Source organism: Ammodytes marinus (assembly GCF_949987685.1).
Source record: "Ammodytes marinus genome assembly, chromosome: 15".
NCBI lineage: Eukaryota > Metazoa > Chordata > Actinopteri > Uranoscopiformes > Ammodytidae > Ammodytes > Ammodytes marinus.
Genome location: NC_137219.1, coordinates 16,986,531 through 17,005,957, shown reverse-complemented (window position 1 = coordinate 17,005,957; position 19,427 = coordinate 16,986,531). Strand labels below are relative to the sequence as shown.

Sequence of the window (19,427 nt, the reverse complement as noted above, 5' to 3'; positions counted from 1 at the left end):
TGTGCCTTATTACAATCCACCTCTGAAAAACACAAATAAAAACAATTCCACTAGTCGTCAGCCAGACATTTTAACACGTTTATTGAACATCAATGACACATTGCCTAGAAGGGACAGTTCACTCAGATTGAATCATAAAACCCAGTTGAGTAGCCTCACTGAAGCCTTCGTATTGAAACATCTGCTCAGAAAATACTAAACAAGATAAATCCACTTAAAAGGCAGGAGGACACATACATAAAAAGTTCTGAAGAACAAATGGAAATAAGAATAAGAATGCAATTAGGAATAAGTGTGAGTAGTATGTCAGACAGGCAGCAGAGACTTGGTAGACAAACTGTTTTAGTTCTTAGAAGCAGTGCACTCATAACTTACATACACTCCAGTGGCCTACTGTGATGCCTATTGTCTGTTGAAATTGTGTAGATAGGGTTAGAGGTTAGGGTTATAGTTAGTATTCCATGCCATCATCAGTGGTATTTTGAAATGGATTAAATTACATTGTACAGCTATTCCCATGATTTGCCCCCCTCCCGTCGTATGTAAAAATAAAAAATAAACTAAAATACAATACTGTCTTCAGTTCAAAGGGTTTCTAACAAAGCTTTACCCTTGTTTTTTCTCTTTACTTTTGAGAGTAACTGGACCTCTATAAACAAAATATTTACAGCCGGATAACAAACAATACATAGCAGTAATGTCATGATACTTTTGTCTAAATGAAGGTAGAAATAAAAAACTAAATAAAATAAGTCCATCAAGTTGTCCATCTTCTTAGCTGCATCAGTTTGAAGCACTGGCACTAGCCTGCTCTTCTTGACCTCTGACCTCCTGTGCAGTCTTTTTGAAGTAACGTTCCGCACGCAGTTCCTCAAAGCAGAACTCGGTGGCGCCGTTGAGCAGCAGCTCTTTACAGTACATAAACTGCAGCTCCTGTACTTTTCCTGATTCGGCTTCCTTATGTTGCTGATGGTGATCCTGTAGTCTCTTCAGAGGGGTTTCCTCTCTGCGCGGCTTACGAGACGATAAGACTGTGTTCACTGCCGGGTTGATCTTGCATGGCGTCCTTAAAGTGAGAAGGACAAAGCCAAAGCAAGGAAATATAAATATTACTCACAGTCTAAGAGGGACAAACTAAGATCACTACCATATGTTGGATTAAAAAAAGAATGGGGCTTTAACATACATGTTTTTGTTATTGAATATTTTTTACGATACAAATCATTGTACAGTCAAAGGCAGAAAATAACAATAACTGTCTGACCGCATTATGATATAAATCAAAGAAAATTAGCAAACCATCACAATTAAGAGGTTAATACTAGAAGTGCTTTACTTTATTATCAAAATTGTTGATTAATGCATTTCAGAAGTAGTTGGCAATTTCGGGAATCTTTGTTTCATTGCAAACCTGAAATAACAATGTAAATTAAATGTGCGGTAATTAAAAGCCTTGAATCAAAGCTACAGATGAAATATGTTTGTGGTCACTCACATTGTTGGAGGCTGGTCTGACTCCTCAACAAATGGTTGGAAGGTGGGTTTGGGAGGCGGTGGGGCCATAACAGTGTGTCCGAATTTGTTCTTCTGGGGAATCTATGGCACAAACACGTCAGTCTGACATCACCGGGTAACATTCCACACATTTAAATCCACTAACACAACCTCTGCTTTCCTCATACCTTGACGTCACACCATTTCTCAGGATTACGCTCATTCTCCTTCGCCCTGGAAGTGGGAGGCGCCACCCTCGTCTCCAGGTTAGGCACTGAGGGGCCGGCACTTTGGACCTTGTTCTCATCAAAGATCGTCAAAAGTCGGTTTGAAGTATTACCAAGGACAGGTGCTCCTTGTGTCCGCAGGCCTCCACCAACTGCTGCTCGAAGGGCAATCAAACAAATAGGGAAACACCATTTCAAATGATAAACCCGATATTAAAAGTTCCTGTAGAACTGGTTAAATCATCTGATTTTATTTGTATAATTATGCGCTTACTTTTGATTGCCGGCCCAACTCTGTTGATGGGTGCAATGAGCTTTTTCTTCCCTCTGTGTTTAAGGTCGGCTAGAGAAACCCTCTCAGCTTCTTTAGACTCATCATCACTATTGTCCTCCTGCACATTCATCATCACCTGTCGGGTCACACGTGCCTGCAAAGCCCTACATACAACAACAAAGGACATTTAGATTATGCCAATATTTTTTGCAGTGTCAAACTATATCTGAAACTTCACAGAATGTTTACGTACTTGTGAAACTGCAGGAGCTTATCATGCGGCTCAGCAAACCTCTTGAAGCCTTCCTGGTAGACTAGGTCTGCTTTGCGGTAGTTGCCCTGATTCTCATACTGCTCTGACCAAGCGATGTAAAGGGATGCCTGTGTCACTCCTATTCCCTGCGTTTGCATGTACCTGTAAATGTCCAAGGGCTCCGGGCAGTTCACTGCCTAAAAGCACACAACACATGTATAGCCAAAAGTTATTACTGCTGCATTCGCTTGTCAAGTAGTCAGAGCTTGACCTATTACACTTACAAACTTAGTACAAAATTCAACGTAGCGAGGGTCATTGTGATATTTATTTTCCTCCGTGAATCTGGTCACGACTTGCTCCAACATGGCAGGGAGGTTGCTCTCTTTCCCTCCCTGGGGGAAGGTTTGCTCTGTCCATTTAATATACCTGTAAAAGACAGAACTAAGTAAGGATTGTAAAATACACCTCTTTCCTTTAATAGCAGCGCACAAGAGCATGAATTCCCTTTGCTGTTTACGTATTTGACTTACCGATCCCAGACATCAAGTGGATCATCTCCGTCATACAGTCGCAGTTCAGACTCAAAGGCCCTAGGGAAACGAAGAGTTGCAAAACCGTCATCATCATGTGAGAACTGCAGGGGCAAAAAAGTGCCATCACACTAACTAATGCAATGTTTAAAAAAAAGCCTCCATACTGTCTCTGCTGGTTGATGGCATAGCTGAGTCCTTCCTGTTGCAGACTGAGCCCCTGTTGTAAGGCAGAAATGGCCCTTCCCCGGCGCAGGGGCTGGATGTTTTCTTTGCTCAGCTCCCATTCCACATCTCCTCCTTCTGCCATGATTGTGGTAATTAAAAAACTAGGCGCCTACAGACCAAAAAAAACACATAAGTTAGTTTTTGTTTCATTTGAATTGCAATTCTATTACAAGAACATGAATAATAAAAGAAAATCGACAATCAAAATCTTTTATAAAAAGAATACATGTGTGCTGCAGTGTCCACATCTCGACACAGAAAAATGCATTGTGAATTAGGCTGGCAAAATCACACCATTAAGAGGTTATATTTAAGGAGAAACAAATGACTATGTATTCCTGAATATAAGTAACTAACGTGATAAAGCTTTTCTCTCTTAGAAGAGCATGACGTTTGCCAGCTAACGCACCAGCGAGCTATTAGCTACATTAGCTTTAGCTTGCTTTGTTTTTGTCGTTAGAGGCAAAATTAGCGAAATGTTCCTGTCATGTTCAAAAATAAACTGACAGTTAACGAAACGGTGTTGTTTTCATACCGCTTTAAATCCTCCTTTGTCTCTTTTCCAGAGTTTTTATAGCTACAACGTTGTAGCGTGAAAGCTGTTCGGCGGTCGGTTCTGTGTTTTGAACGAGGACCGCGAGAGCATTTGGACAAAGCTGATTGGAGGAATCAGAAACAGGAAAATGTAGGTGACGTCATAGCGCTAACTTCCGGAGTAGTTCCTGTTTTGGTAATAGCAACGCTGAAAGGTTGTAATAGTCAGCTAGCTGCCCAATATTTGTCCGAAGAGTCGTTTTTCTTTTCCATATTAACGAGCGTATATAATATATACAATTATAATAGCCTCTCTCATGATTCTCTACACGTGTCGGCATGGACAACCGTTGTTATTGTTGTGCATCAAAGTTCAGTCTCTTCAAGAAGGAGGTAAGACCTTTGCTGGCTGATATTAATAACATAGCCATAGACAATAATCGTTTTAAGACAAGAGGAGTGTGTGATTTCCGTTCAAATGTCCTCGTAGCTGGGCTGTAAGAACTGCGGCCGCTCCTTCTGCTCCAGCTGTTTGTCTCTCAGTGCTGTGGTGCCTCGCTGTGGCAACACCCAGCAGAAGGTCTGCAAACAGTGCCACGGTAATCTGACAAGGTAAAGGTCAAACCATGTGAAACAATGGTAATGCTATCATTCATAAGAATTAACAAGCATTCTGACTTATCTATTTTTCCTCCGCTTTAGTGGCGAATCTTCAAACAATGCAGGGAAATGGTCCCCTCCTGAAAATTACAAAAAGTCAGTGTGATTATCAAATTTCAGACAAATGACACTTTGTCAACGTTGCAGTTTTGGGCTATCTGAAGTTCATGTTTCTTCCGTAGACGGGTCGCTGCACTTGAGGCCAAACAGCAAGGACAGTCGACAGCACAGCCTCTTACGCATGGAGGCAACAGAAACAGCAGACCAGGACCACTACCGACCAAAGGCCTGAGTAAAGAAGATCAGGCTATTGCTGAAAGGCTCCAAAAGCTGAGGGAGGACACTACGCCAAATCCGCCAAGTAATAAAAAAAACTAAAGATTTTCAGAGGCTACCATTTAATGAAAAATAAAAAATCTGATACAATACAGTAATAATATCATTTCTCTTGGCAAAAGCCATTGTAAGCTCTTTACCTCTTCATCAGAGTCCATCCCATCTGAGAAAGAGATCGAGTCTCGACTCGCTGCTCTGAAAGCTCCCAGCCTGCCAGTGCCTTCTTTTGGGGAGATGGAGGACCGTCTGGCAGCTTTGAGGGGTCTACCTCAGCCATCTCAAGCTCCTCCACCCGTGAGTCTTCTAATATGTTTGTAACATATTGTGTGAGGGTCCTGGACAGCTTTAAGTTTTCATGGCTAATCTAGATGGAACTGCACACTAAATAGTTTGCTGAAATTTGCTCACCAGTGCACTGTCTGTATATGCTCTTCTGCAAAGGTTCACCAGCCTCCAGATACCAGGACTCAGACGGAACAAAGCAATGATCTCATTGCTCAGATGACGGCGGAAGTTGCCATAGACAACCAGCAATCAAATCCTGAATGCAGTAAGATGTCACTCGCCTTATTGATTTTGCCCCACCGCAATCAGTTCATATTGAACGATGCAGCCACAGTCTTACACAGTCATAATAATTATATCAAGACCGACTGTGCTCCGACACCAAATCCGACTCTGTTCAGCTAATTGTGTTCAAACCTGTGTGAATCATTCTGCAGGTGAAGCTGGGCGTATGAATGATCTCAACAAAGGGGAGGGGGGAATGTTGGATGAGAATTTGGAGGAGAACCAGGAGGAGGGCAAGCAGCTGGAAACGGAGAAGACTCGTCTGCTAGAGGAAGCCATGGAGGAGCTGAGGAAAGAGTCCCACTCCCAAGATCAGATCCTTGACATGGCCAAGAGGCTGGCACAGCTGAAGGGCCAGGACCCAGACAAAGGTACAGGAGCACACAAACAATATATTGATGGTCTGTTAACACCATGGCCATCATGGTAGAAGTGTGAACGTCAGTGTTGTATTTGTCGTGTCACTTCTAGTTACCATGGAAGACTTTCAGCATCCCGACAGTGACGAGGAGACCGAGGAAGAAGCTGTGATGCGAGTGTTAAAACAGGTCTGGAGCTTAATGCTAATGGTAGTTGATACTGTAGTAAATGTTTTAATACATCTTACATGGTATAACATGTTATTCCTCAGGGCATATGACACCCCTTGAAGATGATAGTGAACTAATCTGGACCAGTTCTTTTGACCACAAGGGGCTGCTATTTTGCCATTTTGATCATTTTCTTAAGTTTGAAGTGGAGGGCATGTTTTGAAAAGTCCTGCATTTCTAAGTTCTGCTTGTTCTTTGCAGCTCTCTGAAGAGGCTACATTGGATGAGGCCAGTGGTTACAACATACCTTTAGAACATACTAGTGGACCAAAGAACACGGAAAAGAAACAAGCTTCAAAGAAATCGGTACTAAACAACAGTCAAGCTAAAAAAAACAAAAATATATTCTGACCTATTAGAGAGTATGATATCTAATCCCTTTGTTGATGTGATGGTGTTTTTAAAGACCCAGGCTCCAACACCCAAAAGTAGGATAACTCCGGCTGCTGTTGCACATCACTCATCAGACAGTGACGAGGAAGAGCTTCCGTGGTGCTGCATCTGTAACAAAGACGCCACCCTTCGCTGCCACGCCTGTGATGGAGACCTATACTGCAACCGCTGCTTCAGGTAGTGTAACATACAATCATTATATACAAGACCATCAGTAATTCTGGTTTTTAGTCGCATAGAGCAGTGTTTCCCCTACCATTATGCAGGCCTGGCGGGCCCGCCAGGCCAACGGGACCCCCCGCCAGGCCAACAGCTGCCCAAAAAAAAAAATATATATATATATATATATTTATTTATTTATTTTTTTGTCTGCGCTACGCCGCGCGATGCACGTGTGCATTCGGAGCGCACATGTCAAACAGGGAAACATGACGAGAAAGAACCTTCCTTTATAGGTCCATGGTATAGGCTACACTGGAGATATTTAGGACTCAGTAACAGGGAGTTGAACAGGAAAAAGTGATGAGCAAAACTTAGAAAGTTAAAGTCGCTACGTCGCCATGGCAACCAATCTGTATCAACAGCTGAGACAGCGCAGCAAGTTATCTTGAAAACAGCAGGCTATAATAGCCCTACAAGCTTTATTTTTTGGTATTTTCAATGCTACTTTATTTTTATGTTTTAAATTGAGAACTAGGCTACATGAAATATAATGGGTCGGAATACAAAATGTTGCTTATTTTGCACACATTTTGATTGATAGGCTAATCATGATGTGTAGCCTAGGTTAATTCATTTATTTTAAATGAATATTTGATAAATTAAAGAAAATGTTTCATGATCCAGATTATTCCAGAAATTAATACTAGACATGATATACCTGTCTATATTAGGTCTTCGTGTTTATTGTATTTTATTTTCATATCTGTGTTTTTCTTCAATAGTTTATATGGCTTGTTTCTCCAAATTATTCCATAAAATTGTTTTAGGCAGGACATATGACAGCTGTTTACAGACCAAAAAAAATAAAATCAGATTTAGCTTCTCAAAGTGCACCAGTTTGATGCATTTAACTTAAAAAAGGTAAAGGTTTTCTTCCGCAGGGGCATGCCCCAAGACCCCACTATGAAGGTCCATTCTCCCCCAGCAGTCTCAAAAAATCCTGAGGGAAACACAAAATGTACAAACGTACAGAATGTGAAGGCATAACCCTATGCCCTGATTTGTAGCGGGCTGTCAAAAGAGGCTCATCCATAATACAGTTAGTTTTGGTCAATTTCTACTACAAATTTGGTATGCACGCCGCGCGCATACTCTTTATCAGCTTTTACCACCGGGCCTAAGAACAATTCTAGGGGAAACACTGTAGAGGAGCTTTGCCTGGGAATCTTTGCTCTGATATTTTCCCAATGGAAGACGGTCTGTGATTTGGAATACATACCATGACCCAGATAGAACGATAGGCAGGCTGCTGCCATACTTCTAAGCAGCATGCATATAAAGTATTTATGTTGATCTGTGATAAATTATCAATCCATTCTCTATTATCTCCCCAGGGAAGGCCACGATAAGTATGACAGGAAGGAGCACCGCACCACTAACTACACAGCACCGAAGAAGAAGAGGAAGAAATGATAGTGAGACTGTGCTGTAGGCGTTTGTATTATTAGTCTCCGGTCAGTCATCGACATTAGACTTTTGCTTTAGACTTAAGACCTATTATTGGTAATAAAACTGTGTCTCGAAAGATTGAAACACTACCTATTATGTAAAGCAAGCCAGAAGACCCTACTTTATCCCCAATTTATGTAATCCAAACCTTCCAAAGCTGCTACAAACATGCGTCTCTACAAACCACAAGTAGAGTGTAATCTGCTTTCTGTAATTGCTAACAGGGATCTAAATTAGCTTAACAAATGACAATAAGTGACAAAAAACAATGAGTAACAAGTTTATGGCAAAGCAAAGACTAGACTTAGGCATGAACTTAAAAACAAATGTAAAATATGAAAAATATAGCTTCTATTTTTGCTGTAAAGTATAGAAATAGATAAGCAGATCTTGCAGAGGCTGCCTCTCAGCTCAAAAGTGCTTCAGTCAACAATTAAACTGTAATAAGAAGCTTGACTTTTATTTTTACGTCACTTCCTCCCAAAGGCAACGAAGGCTCCCCTTAGACGCACTGTGCACTTGCCACCTTGTGATGATTTAAAAACGCATACTGAGAGCAGACGTATCGTGAGCTCATTTGGTCTGCTGTACGAGCATCCCGGTCTACTGTCAGCCCTGGACCGTAGACGTACAGCGGAGGCCGTATAAAAGGATTACTGAGGGCTTTGTTTTCTTTTGGCAGGCGCTGCAGTCACTCTTGTAATCTATGTTTGGCTGTGAGTCTGACATGAGTATTGCCTTTCTTGTCCTTGTGCGTAATTTCATTATGAAGGATGAAAAAGTGCTTTGGCGCTATGTCACGTCTTTGAGGAACAGCTGCATTTTTTGATATATATTTTGAACACAGAAGCCTTTTTTTTCTTTTATCCCTGATATCATCACTCAACAAACAATGTCAGAAACTGGCCTTGTTAGGAGTGTAGTCTTAAGAGTATGGATGGCTTCTGTGCCCGTGAAGCAAAAGTGGAAGTGTGTGTGGGTGGGGGGCTGCAAGCAATTTACTATAATGGAGCCCTCAGCCGAAAGACCCTGTGTGTATGACACAGAGAAAGCCAGAGTGCAGTTTCATCAGTGTGCATTACTGTCAAGCCAACAGGAGCAACCATAATTATACTCTCCTCTGGGGGCTTGCTCCATTAAGGTTTGTATGGAGGCCGTTACTGTGTTTGCCTTCTCTGGCCATGTCAGAAACACAGCACAGACAGGAAATGGATGAGGATAATGGAGGCATACTTAATGGACCTCCCTGCCGCTGATTTCACTGTGTTTACTCCTAGACCTGACATGTTCCACCGCGTCTCCTTTGCTTCCATCCATTTGCCAGAAAGCAGGAGCTTGCATTCTGGGAATGATGTGCCATAAGTTTCATATTGTCTCTGGACAGTAGGACATAATCATTCTTTACAGGCAAACAAGTGTTTTAGAGGAGTAGGCTACTAAAGGGCAATTACGCTAAGAGGATAGTTGCATTAGTGCTACAAATTGATGGGTGTAATAGGCAATATTTATTTGTATATGTTGAATAAATAATACCCGATGATGCTGTTCTGTTGGTTAATCACCTTGGTGGAAGTCAGATGTAACCCTTCTCTGTAATTCATCATCAGCCTTGTTTTGAAAATGTTCAATTTTATTTCGACATACAACGCTGTTATCAGAACAAAAATGTTTTATGTACATAAATAGGCAACTGAAAATGTACAGTCTTACACACAAAAAAAAGGTCTGGGTAATAGTAAGTACAACTTTTATCATGTGCATTATTGGTATGTTTATGGGAGACAAAATGTAATAGCAGTCCATAAATTAGAATAAAATAATAAAATAAAAACGTCCATTTCAAACTTGACTGCTCTGGTGGTAGACTGATGCTGACCCAAGAAGGGGGGAAGGGGGGCATAAGGAGTTTCCCAAAAACATGTACCTCACATACAGGCAGCCAAACAGTTAACGCATGGGACACGGGAAGATCAGAGGCTCCGCATTGTCTCAATTCTTTATTTGACCAATAATTATTTCTTCAGGGTACCAGACATTTTGCGTAGACCCTTTATCCTGTAGAGCAGCCCGTTGATAAAATCCTAGTGGGGGAGACAGAGAAAAATAGATTTAGCTTTTCTGCATGTAACTGGTACATACTAAACAACAAAACAACAGTATAGTAAAAAGGTAAAACATGTTGTATATTGAAAACTTTATATGTCTGTGTGCAGTTTCATATGTATTTTCTTCCCCTCACCTCTTTTGGCTTTCCGCATTCCTGCAACAACTCCTAACAAAGAGTAGAAAAACATATAACTCACACACAAGATTGAACATTGCTTTTTTTCTTTTCTTTTTTCACTGCCAACATTGCAACATTGGATTGCAAAGGGGTCAGTGCTGTGCTGGGAACCAGTCCAATGAAGCAATAAATGACCGATTATGTAAATAACTAGAGATGAAATGTAAATAATGGCTAAAATTGCCTTGCGTAGCACAATCTTACCTGCAGCCGGGTTCTCTGTCCCTCGTCTGTCAGCTCCAGGAGCTCATCTATGTCGATCTCTAACTCTGGGATCTCTTCCTCCTGCAAAACAGCAAAGACAAAAAACAAATGTTTGACAAAATTCCTCTATTACTACATTGCCGACCCCTTGTATTTCTGCATGCTAGATAAGCTCTCGAAGACATAGTGCAATTGGGGCTTCCTGCCATTCTTCCCCTCACAGTGGTAAGACTGTGTCCACCCCACTGAGCAGAGTCATTCAGACCGAAAAGAAAGAGCGTAAGATGTGATGCAACATGACAAGTGTTTCACAGCAGTAATGACTTCTTTGCACAGTGGTATATCAGCTGTTGGTCTGTTTTAAAGAGGAGCGTTTCATGGAAGCCAATTACCGGGGTTAATAGTGATGGCCTTATGCGATAAATAAGAATAAAAACAGCTTTTCCTCCTTAATCATTTCTTTTAGCAATGATACGATTGATGATGTACCGAAGAGCACTGAGGCATGAAGCAAAAAATAAATGCTCCAGGAGGCCATACTCGCCACTTGCCACCATCAGATTTCCTGGATGGTTTACCCAGCTTGCAGTTAGCTCAGCCATTGATGACTGATTGTTTCCAGTTGAACTGTTTTCTAAAGAATATATTAATCTCGTATTGTCCCACACTGCGTATATATCTATCCATATACAAATCCAAGGGGCAGCCTTAACTGTAATATGTGCACAGGAGGTCTTACTAAATCCATACCAACCCCTATTTCTTAAATGTTAAGCCTTAACCAAACAATGGCAGTCAGCACATTTCAAGATTAATGGCAACCTTGTGTAAAGACTGTTGTATAAAGGGCAAAGTTATAAAAAGATAATATAGCAAAGTGATCGATCCATATCACAAGCTCCTATCTGCACCTTTTAGCTACATTTTCAGAGGGAGTGTACAGTGTTCACTGCATGAATCACAGACACTGGGATATCTGGAGTCAGCAGGTGTACACTCATTTTTGACAAGTGGGGCCTCTTTTAAAGAGGAACATTTTCCGGCTGGGGAGTTTTCATGGCAGGGTGAGGACAGGGCTCGCAGAGTGTGTTTTTCTGGATGAGGAGAGAGCTAATCAATGTGGGAGTGCTGAGTGGCGGAATAGATAGGCCCACCTTCGGAGTCCCCTGTGCCCCCTCTAATTGATACATGCTGCCAGTTTGGACCCCATGTTCTTCTGCTGATGTCTGCAGACTGCAGTACACATGCAGGTCTGGGTCCACAGCGCTATATGTCTTTGTGCTGTGCCGGCCTTGCTTTACCCAGCTCTACTTTTTTAGGTTATAGGTTTGTTAAGTGTTTTGTTCTGCAATTGGTTTGGCCAAATGTTTTTAAAGGTTTGGTGTTAGGTTTAAAATAGTTCAAGTACTTTTTAATTACACTGTATATTGAGAGGTTACATTTTAGCAGGAATACAACGCTTTCTTTATCCCTCTGGGTGCAGCTTAAGCTCCCCATCTACATTCTGCTAGCAGTCCATGAGCTAACGTGATGCTAATGCACACCGAATGAATGGGAGTAGTTATTAAAAATATTTATTCTCACAGATTTATATCCTGTCAAATCGAGTGTATTGTATTCTCTTTACCCTCTGGACTATCCATTTTGGGAGTAGCCAAATTTGCTATAATCGACTGCTACAATACGGTTCACTTTGGCCTATCTGAAAAGTACTTATCTGTCCTGAACAAGATAATATATTCCCATTATTCTGCGGTACTTTAAGTGGCTATCTAGAGGGGCATATGTAGTGAGTGAAGGGTGAATGTGTAAATGAAACCCACCAAAGTACTACATTAGTGATGTAACAAATTCTGAGCTTGGCTAAATATCAATGAGACCAACATGTGTGTTTACCATGAAAGAATAGGACGACTCCTCCGCTCACTCTTTATCATATTTTATTGTAGGCAGTTGCATTTTTCAGCTTGTTGAGTGTTACCCTAATTGTAAGAGGAAAATGGCATTTTAATGAGGCCTCTGGGTAGAAATGTCTTAGCAGCACTTTTTGAAGTTAAAAGCAATAGGCTGAAGCTAAAATGAATGTTGGCACTTACACTGGAATTAATGAATATGTAAGTAGGTCTAGGAGGATTGCAGTTTTAGATGGGCAATACAGATGCATTCTAAATAAGCGCTTGGAATCTGTCGAGATAGTATGACCTCAGCCAGAATTTATCATTCAGAACCAGGAAAGTTCCATCATTATGACCTGGTTTTTCCTGTTGGACTTCTCAGGTATGGAGTATGATGATGATCATGCTTATTATTATTATTATTTTTTTTTAAATAATGTAAAAAAAAAAAATCAAGGATGACTTTTTTTTTCACTCTTTATGTAAGTTCTATATTTAAACAAAGTTGACTAAAATTGGCCAAAAGATGAAAGTAGTAATCGATCAGTACCAATATTATCAGCAACAATTTTGACCAGAGGGAGATTCCTGAACTGTTCTAGCAAGACTGCCAATGAAATTGAGTATTGATATTCATGACCCCCGGTGAATAGTTCCTAATGATTTTAGTGATATTATATAGTTAGATTAATTAGAAATGTGGGAACATAGGGCTGGGGGAAAATAGACACGCTCCCTTATTTTGTGAGCTTTAGAGATGCTAGGCTAGGCTGATTTTGTGACCTTTTGAGATAGTCGAGCTAGCAGTTTTACCCTATTTCCAGACAGTATTTATGCTAAGCTACAAGCTTACCAACTGTAGCTTGTAGCTTCATATTGGACCGACACATATGGCAGTGCTGTCATCCATCTCTGGACCAGAGAGCTAAAAGGCGTATTTTTCACAATGTTTTTTATTTTATTTTTATTTTTGTGTGTGTGTATTGTTTACAGCTAGATTCTTGTAGTCTCCTGTTGGTGTTAAGTAATGAGATTTACTGATCTTGGATGTTAGAGAATATTACAACAAAACATCAAACACAGTGTGGTTCCATTAGTGTTTGCTATTATAATGTAAAGGAAACCGTGCCCAGGAAACATAGCTGTTCCGAGAAGATGCCAGTGTATGTTTAACTTATCAGACCCTTCCTTTTTCCTGTCAAAGGCACCAAGCTACCCACAGAACAAAACAAAACAAAACATTCACTGTGAGTCATGACACAAACAGAGTGCAAAGATCCACTTTTTTTTTTCCTGTTCTATAAGAGCAGAACAATTCCTTCATTTAGGAATTCAAATGTGATGTGGTCACGTGACACTATACAATATATCAATCATAAACAAATGAACCATTTCGTTCAGAAGAGATTTTCTATTGTAGCCTTTCAGTCCATTTATTTATATGAAACGATCTGGGTTCTATTCTGTGTTGCTATTCATACAAAAATCCAAACGTTGCTCAATGTTTTTAAATCTATCTTGGAGAAGTTTTTCATACTCCTTTTTTTCCTAAGTTTACAATTTCTCAAAAGGTGTGAAATTTGCAACGAAAAGGGGCCACTCCAGGCCGAGGCAGCATTTGTATGAATTAGAGATGTGGCTGAATAATTCAGGCGGTGACACAGGGGACTGATGGTAAATGCTTCCACGCGGAAGACTCACAGAGTAACCGTCCCCTGAGTCCATGCAAAATTCATTACACCGACCAGTACACATGGACAAGGCACCGCTAATTCCACACAAATCGCGCAAGCACATTTTTGGGAAAAATGTCAAACTTCAGTTCATGTTGTGGAAAGTCTTTCGATTGTTATCACTGTCACATCATCATCATCTCTAATCATTTATCCTTTTGGCGGATTATGTTAGAACCAGCACAGGCAAAGGGCCAAGTTATGCCAAACATGAAATAATCGTATGTTTCTGGGACAAGATCAGAAGGGTGCAGAAAGAAAGACTTCAGATCTGTTTATGTTATCAACATGTCCTGGTTTCCACTCATGTGATTTATTCCACCCTCAGCTCCTCAAGCATATTATCATATATAACCTCAGGAAGGCTTAGGATATGAATGGAATAAAGCTCTTAAAATTAGTATTCTGGTGAGGAAAAGAGTAGCAAAATAAAAAAATAAACACAGTGCTCAGCTGTGACTAAAGTGTTTTTTAAATTAAACCAGTAAGGCTTAACCCTTACTATCCAACAGTGTAATAAAAAAAGAAGACTAACGTTACGTAGATAACTGGAGATGCCGATTGTCTCATCACTAGCTTTGCTGTAGACAACTTCCATGTCAGAAAGCCATTTAGAGGGATGGGGATGTGTACTCTCTGTACGCTCTGCACCATCAGTGTATGCCTTATGCAAAGGGCTCCCTGGCAGTGTAAGGGGGATGCCAGCCAGTGAGGTGGCTACGGGCCATCTGCAGCTACTGAGGGGTCTCTGCGTGGACTGAGAATTAAATTCGAAAATTTAGTTTTTCCGGCATCATGAGACGGAGGCGGTGTTGTCATCCGATCTGCATGGTCATTAGTAAAGCTCATGCTCCTTAACAGACACCCCTAATTCTGCCGTGCCAAGCTGCCTCGTGTGGGTGCTGAGACATCTGTTGCAATGGTTTTCCCTCAGAGAATGCCAAGAGAGTCAATATGGAGCCTCTGACATAATTGGATTGTATCCCACCATACAGGATTGGAGTTATGAAGGTTGCTTTGTGTGTGTGTGTGTGTGTGTGTGTGTGTGTGAGCGTGTGCGTGTACGTGTGAGAGCTGGCTGATGTCTCATTATTATCCCTTGTACAGATTAAACATTAACATCTATGCAAAGAGGCGATTATTAGGCACTAAATGGAAGTAATGAGTACGCATTTCCACATTACAATTCTTGCTTTTACAGAAAACATGCACTGAGTCAATATAAAGTCCATGTCTTGGATGGAGGGCAATATATAGGGGCATGTATATTCTTGCATGCATAGCTATTGGGTGGCCGTGCACACAAGAATGTGTCTGCATAAAGAAAGGCATGACACACACAGACACTACAATGATGACATAATGTCACGATGCCTCCATTATAGCAGGAAATAAACACTCTCTTTCCCAGTCATTAGCTTTGACTTTTTATAACTTTCTCTGGCGCTATCTTTATTACTTTATCACAGAATCACACAGTCATTGTTTTGGTCCTTCAACTCTATTCCTCCACATTTCCTTGTATTGTTATTGACTCTAGAAACTAAACTATTCAACACTCACACTGCGGAAAAACAAACTTCAGAACACCCGAACCGTTAATGTAGCCATATGGCAACCATATGTTAAAAATGTATCTAAGTGTTGCGTCATCAAGGTTGCAACGTGCTTGCAAATGCCTCCTGATGACTTAAACCAGACGTCATATCTTGGATAAATTATCTTATCAATGTGGTCGAACACAACGGTGCACACCGCACAGCTGATACTGCAGTCAGGCTGATGACACATGAGGGATTGTGTGCCACAAATTGCAACCATGAAGTGACGCTACCAGCCTCCCACCTGCATCTCTTTTTAGGGTTCTGTAATTTCTCATACATGATGGATAGCCCACCACCAATGAGCAGCTCCATGCTTATCCTGCCCCCTCCTCAGACACCCAGCACACTGTGTGTCTGAATGAGAGTGTGTGTCTGTGATCCGGCCCTATCCTACCTCACAATCAAACAGCAGGTGCAGCTCCCCGTCGATCCACTCCTCGATGTCCAGCCTCCGCTGCAGATCCTTGCGGTTGTATTTGACTGTCAGCTTGCCCAACTTGCGGTGCGCCGGCTCTTCGGATTTGTCCTTTGCCTTGAACATCACCCTAGACTGGGTGCTAGGATCTGACGCCATGGCTGCCACGGCCTCAGGAGAATCGTGGACACACACACACACACACACACACACACCACACTCACTCACTCACTCACACACTCACTCACACGTACACACAGAGGCAGACCTACAGGCTCTGACACGTTGGTTATGCACACCGGCTCCCCTGCTCTGTCTCTGCTTTTCCTGTGGGCTGGTGTTCCCACGCGTATCTCCTATTATCTTGTTGAATGTCCGTGCTCTGCCCCCTCTCTGTAATGCTGGCTCTGTGTCTCTGCCTGTCCTCTCTCACTCTCGCACTCTCGCTCTCTCTGTCTTGCTCTCGTTGCCTCCTCCTCTTGAAACACCCACTGGCTGCACTATCAGGAGGCTGGTAATGGGATATGCTTCCGTGAATGTGTGTGTGTGAGAGAGTTTGTGCATGCATTTGTGTGTGTGTGTGTGTGTGTGTGTGTGTGTGTGTGTGTGTGTGTGTGTGTGTGTCTGTTGACATGCACCTTAGAGGGTGTGTGTTTGATCTTGCTCTCTACCACTATGTTATAGCAGGTGGGATCATAGGTCAATTGCTGTGATAAAAGCAGGAGAAAGGTTGACGTCCGACCAAGGCGAATCAAGTTATTCTGTAATATTATTCTAGCCAACATGCCTTACTGACGTGATACAATATAGACATATCTGTGTAGTTTTGTTCTTTTATCCCTGTTCATGAGATCTGTATCCATACCTTTTATCAGAAACCTCTACATACCAACACACCACCAACCATATTTTTCCTATCATTCCCTCAGTGGGAGTATCTAAAAATATCTCTGTGCTCACACAGTCCAAAGACTGATGGGAAGAGCTCTCTTGTGTTCACAGACGCGTCCAACAATAGCTGGGTTTCCCCTGACAGGTGAGCCAGGGCTTCTCTAGTGTAATAGCAGACTTGTCCTTTTAGGCATTATCAGGTGTATGTTTAATAAGCATTGGAGTCAATTGGCGTCATCAGGCACACACTCATAAATACTGGATGAACAGGGAAGCGCTATTTAAAACTGTTTGGAAAAATCAAATGTTAAATATGAGTCTTGAAACCATCCAATATTTGCAAAGTCAAATATCAACGGTCGGCAGCACACATCCCAAGGTCAGAAATTCATAGTTCTACCTGCCAGTTGCCAAATTATTACAGTTGAGACAATGGAGACGACGGGCTGCAGAGTTTCCACAGATCCTATTACGATATGAATAATGGGGTGGAGTTTTTTTGTTTTGGCAGGGACCATCCATCAGCCATTGCTGCGCGGGTTCACCCACTGATGCACCGTCTGTTACAAACAATGAATTATTGAGTGCCTCTCGCAGCTCACCTTTCCAGGCAAACAAATTCATTCATCTCATCTTATGCAGCACGGTTCAGCACTGTCGGGTTGTCGGGAAAAAAAAGTATAAAAAAAAAAAGACGTGGGCCGGAGACCATGGTAAGGCCTTCTCAACTCAGACCCGTCCAGGTGACCAATCTATGGGTGAGAAAATAGAAAGCAGAGGCAGTAAATAAGCCTAACCCTCCACTTACTTATCTTCACTGTTGGATAAATGTCTTAAAAGATGTAAAAGTTTGTGGTTCTTTTTTTTTTTTTTTCAGAAATCTGTTCGCCTCTGGCTACATTGGACGGGAATCAAGATTCACCCTGCGTTCCAATACCCATACTATTTAGTATGCCAGGAAAAGATTAAGGATGTCAAATGAAGTATGCCAAAAAATATTAGGATGCCCTTATACATCCAACTGCATTTTGAAGTAAGGAAACCAGCTGTATGTAGTACAGTAAAAAGGTAAAAGTAGGCTATGTGATTTGGAACGCAGAGTTAGTCTAGGTCACTGACCCAATTCATCTACATTGTGTAATTTGAGCGACCACTTCCTTCGTAACCCAGCCTAGGTTGTTGATAGTTTCATAGGTGGCTTCGTGACTCATCACATATGGCAAATGGATAACTCAGTGAGTGTACCAATCATCTCCGAATCACTACGCTTGTTGAAATATAGATTTGTGGTCCTGTGATTTTAAATTACAGGTCATGTTGTTAATGAGATCTCGGTATGTGAAAATGAATGAATATGTTTTACAGCTCTGAGAGAGAGAGAAAGAAAAAAAGGTTCAGTTCACTGTCAACTGCCCCTTCAGCCCTAGACAGGATCATACTGCCACCTTCTGGATGAAATCGTGAGTTTTGAAAGACAAAATCCAGAACACAGAAAGCTGTGAGGCCCACAGTCCTTTGTGTGGAAACGATGTCCTTATTGTTAGTATTATTAGCTCTGCTGGCATTGTCTCAGACACTTCCTTGTATGACCACCACACAGTCTTGCTTGATTTATTTTTCACTGTTGTGTGTGACATACTATATATGTATAACTATTTTGTTGTTTTTTAACCTTGTTGACAGTTTCATGACTTTTATGCTGTTCTTTCTTGATGTGCTATTGCCTTTTATTTGATCAGCCTTCAATAGAAAGCATTTTATGCTCTATGCTTGAAAAGTTATATGCAATAAATTTTAATAAAAGTAATTTATTTTATTTCATTTTTTATTATTACATTTTTAATTTTAATTATACCTTTCTCACACATTTTATCTCGCCTGTATTTGATATAATGACATTACTGTATAGTTAGGTTGGCAACAGGAGTTCCTTGCTCATAGTAAAAATTGGACTCTCCAAGTCCAGTCCCTTAAAAGGCAAAGGGGAAAAGCCCAAACATTGCACAAAGTATAATTCCTAAAAACGTGTTATATTTATGAAGATCCTTCCCTTTCAGCGCACAAATACAAAACATATAGGCTATGTCTTGACAACCAATTTCAATGAACACAAAAAGCGAGAATGGGACAATGGGGTAAAATTAGCCACTTTATAGATTTTAAAGTGTTTTTTTTTAATTCAAATTACAAGTTACCATATTCAGGTTGTTGTGTATCCATGGGAATTAAAATTATGATGTCTAATTATCATGGTTTTAGAACAGTGACCCATCCAAACAAGTTAGGACTATGGCAAAACTTCCATAATTATGCTGTGTTTTTACCATAATATAAACACATTCGGGATCATTTTACTCACTGGCTCGACTTCCCCAGTTCTCCCCCACACGTAGGCCTACTACACCTACATGTTCTGGCTTTACGTCAGCGGAGAGAGAAAATATAATAAGGTAGGCTAGCCTATGTGAAATCAGCTTCTTACTGTCGATGAGAGTGCCTCATCCCCTGTCCTAATCAATACGAAACCGCTGTAAATGTCTGCATGTTGTAGCCTATATTACATTCTCAGACACAGGCGCGCGCACACAAGCCCAGTCTGCCCTGGTTTTGTTTGAAGGGAGTGGCATCTCGGGAGTGG

At 41.2% G+C, this 19,427-nt stretch overlaps 3 protein-coding genes across 3 annotated transcripts; 1 reads left to right on the top strand and 2 right to left on the bottom strand.

The window, feature by feature from the left end:
* Positions 1–146: 146 nt before the first annotated feature.
* Positions 147–3,628, bottom strand: bub1bb (BUB1 mitotic checkpoint serine/threonine kinase Bb). Its single transcript, XM_080042593.1, has 9 exons — positions 3,545–3,628; positions 2,949–3,118; positions 2,782–2,841; positions 2,533–2,677; positions 2,249–2,445; positions 1,996–2,159; positions 1,683–1,876; positions 1,496–1,596; positions 147–1,066 (listed from the first exon to the last, which is right to left on the bottom strand). Exons 2-9 carry the CDS (start codon positions 3,089–3,091, stop codon positions 784–786), a joined length of 1,287 nt encoding a protein of 428 aa, XP_079898719.1. The 5' UTR covers positions 3,092–3,118; positions 3,545–3,628; the 3' UTR covers positions 147–783.
* A 179-nt stretch (positions 3,629–3,807) lies between these two features.
* On the top strand, positions 3,808–9,677 carry zfyve19 (zinc finger, FYVE domain containing 19). Its single transcript, XM_080042966.1, has 11 exons — positions 3,808–3,936; positions 4,034–4,155; positions 4,246–4,299; positions 4,386–4,564; positions 4,691–4,833; positions 4,981–5,089; positions 5,262–5,480; positions 5,581–5,657; positions 5,901–6,005; positions 6,106–6,269; positions 7,649–9,677. Exons 1-11 carry the CDS (start codon positions 3,883–3,885, stop codon positions 7,725–7,727), a joined length of 1,305 nt encoding a protein of 434 aa, XP_079899092.1. The 5' UTR covers positions 3,808–3,882; the 3' UTR covers positions 7,728–9,677.
* A 62-nt stretch (positions 9,678–9,739) lies between these two features.
* Positions 9,740–16,353, bottom strand: ppp1r14d (protein phosphatase 1 regulatory inhibitor subunit 14D). Its single transcript, XM_080042967.1, has 4 exons — positions 15,878–16,353; positions 10,252–10,332; positions 10,003–10,035; positions 9,740–9,844 (listed from the first exon to the last, which is right to left on the bottom strand). Exons 1-4 carry the CDS (start codon positions 16,055–16,057, stop codon positions 9,776–9,778), a joined length of 363 nt encoding a protein of 120 aa, XP_079899093.1. The 5' UTR covers positions 16,058–16,353; the 3' UTR covers positions 9,740–9,775.
* Between the last annotated feature and the right edge of the window lie 3,074 nt (positions 16,354–19,427).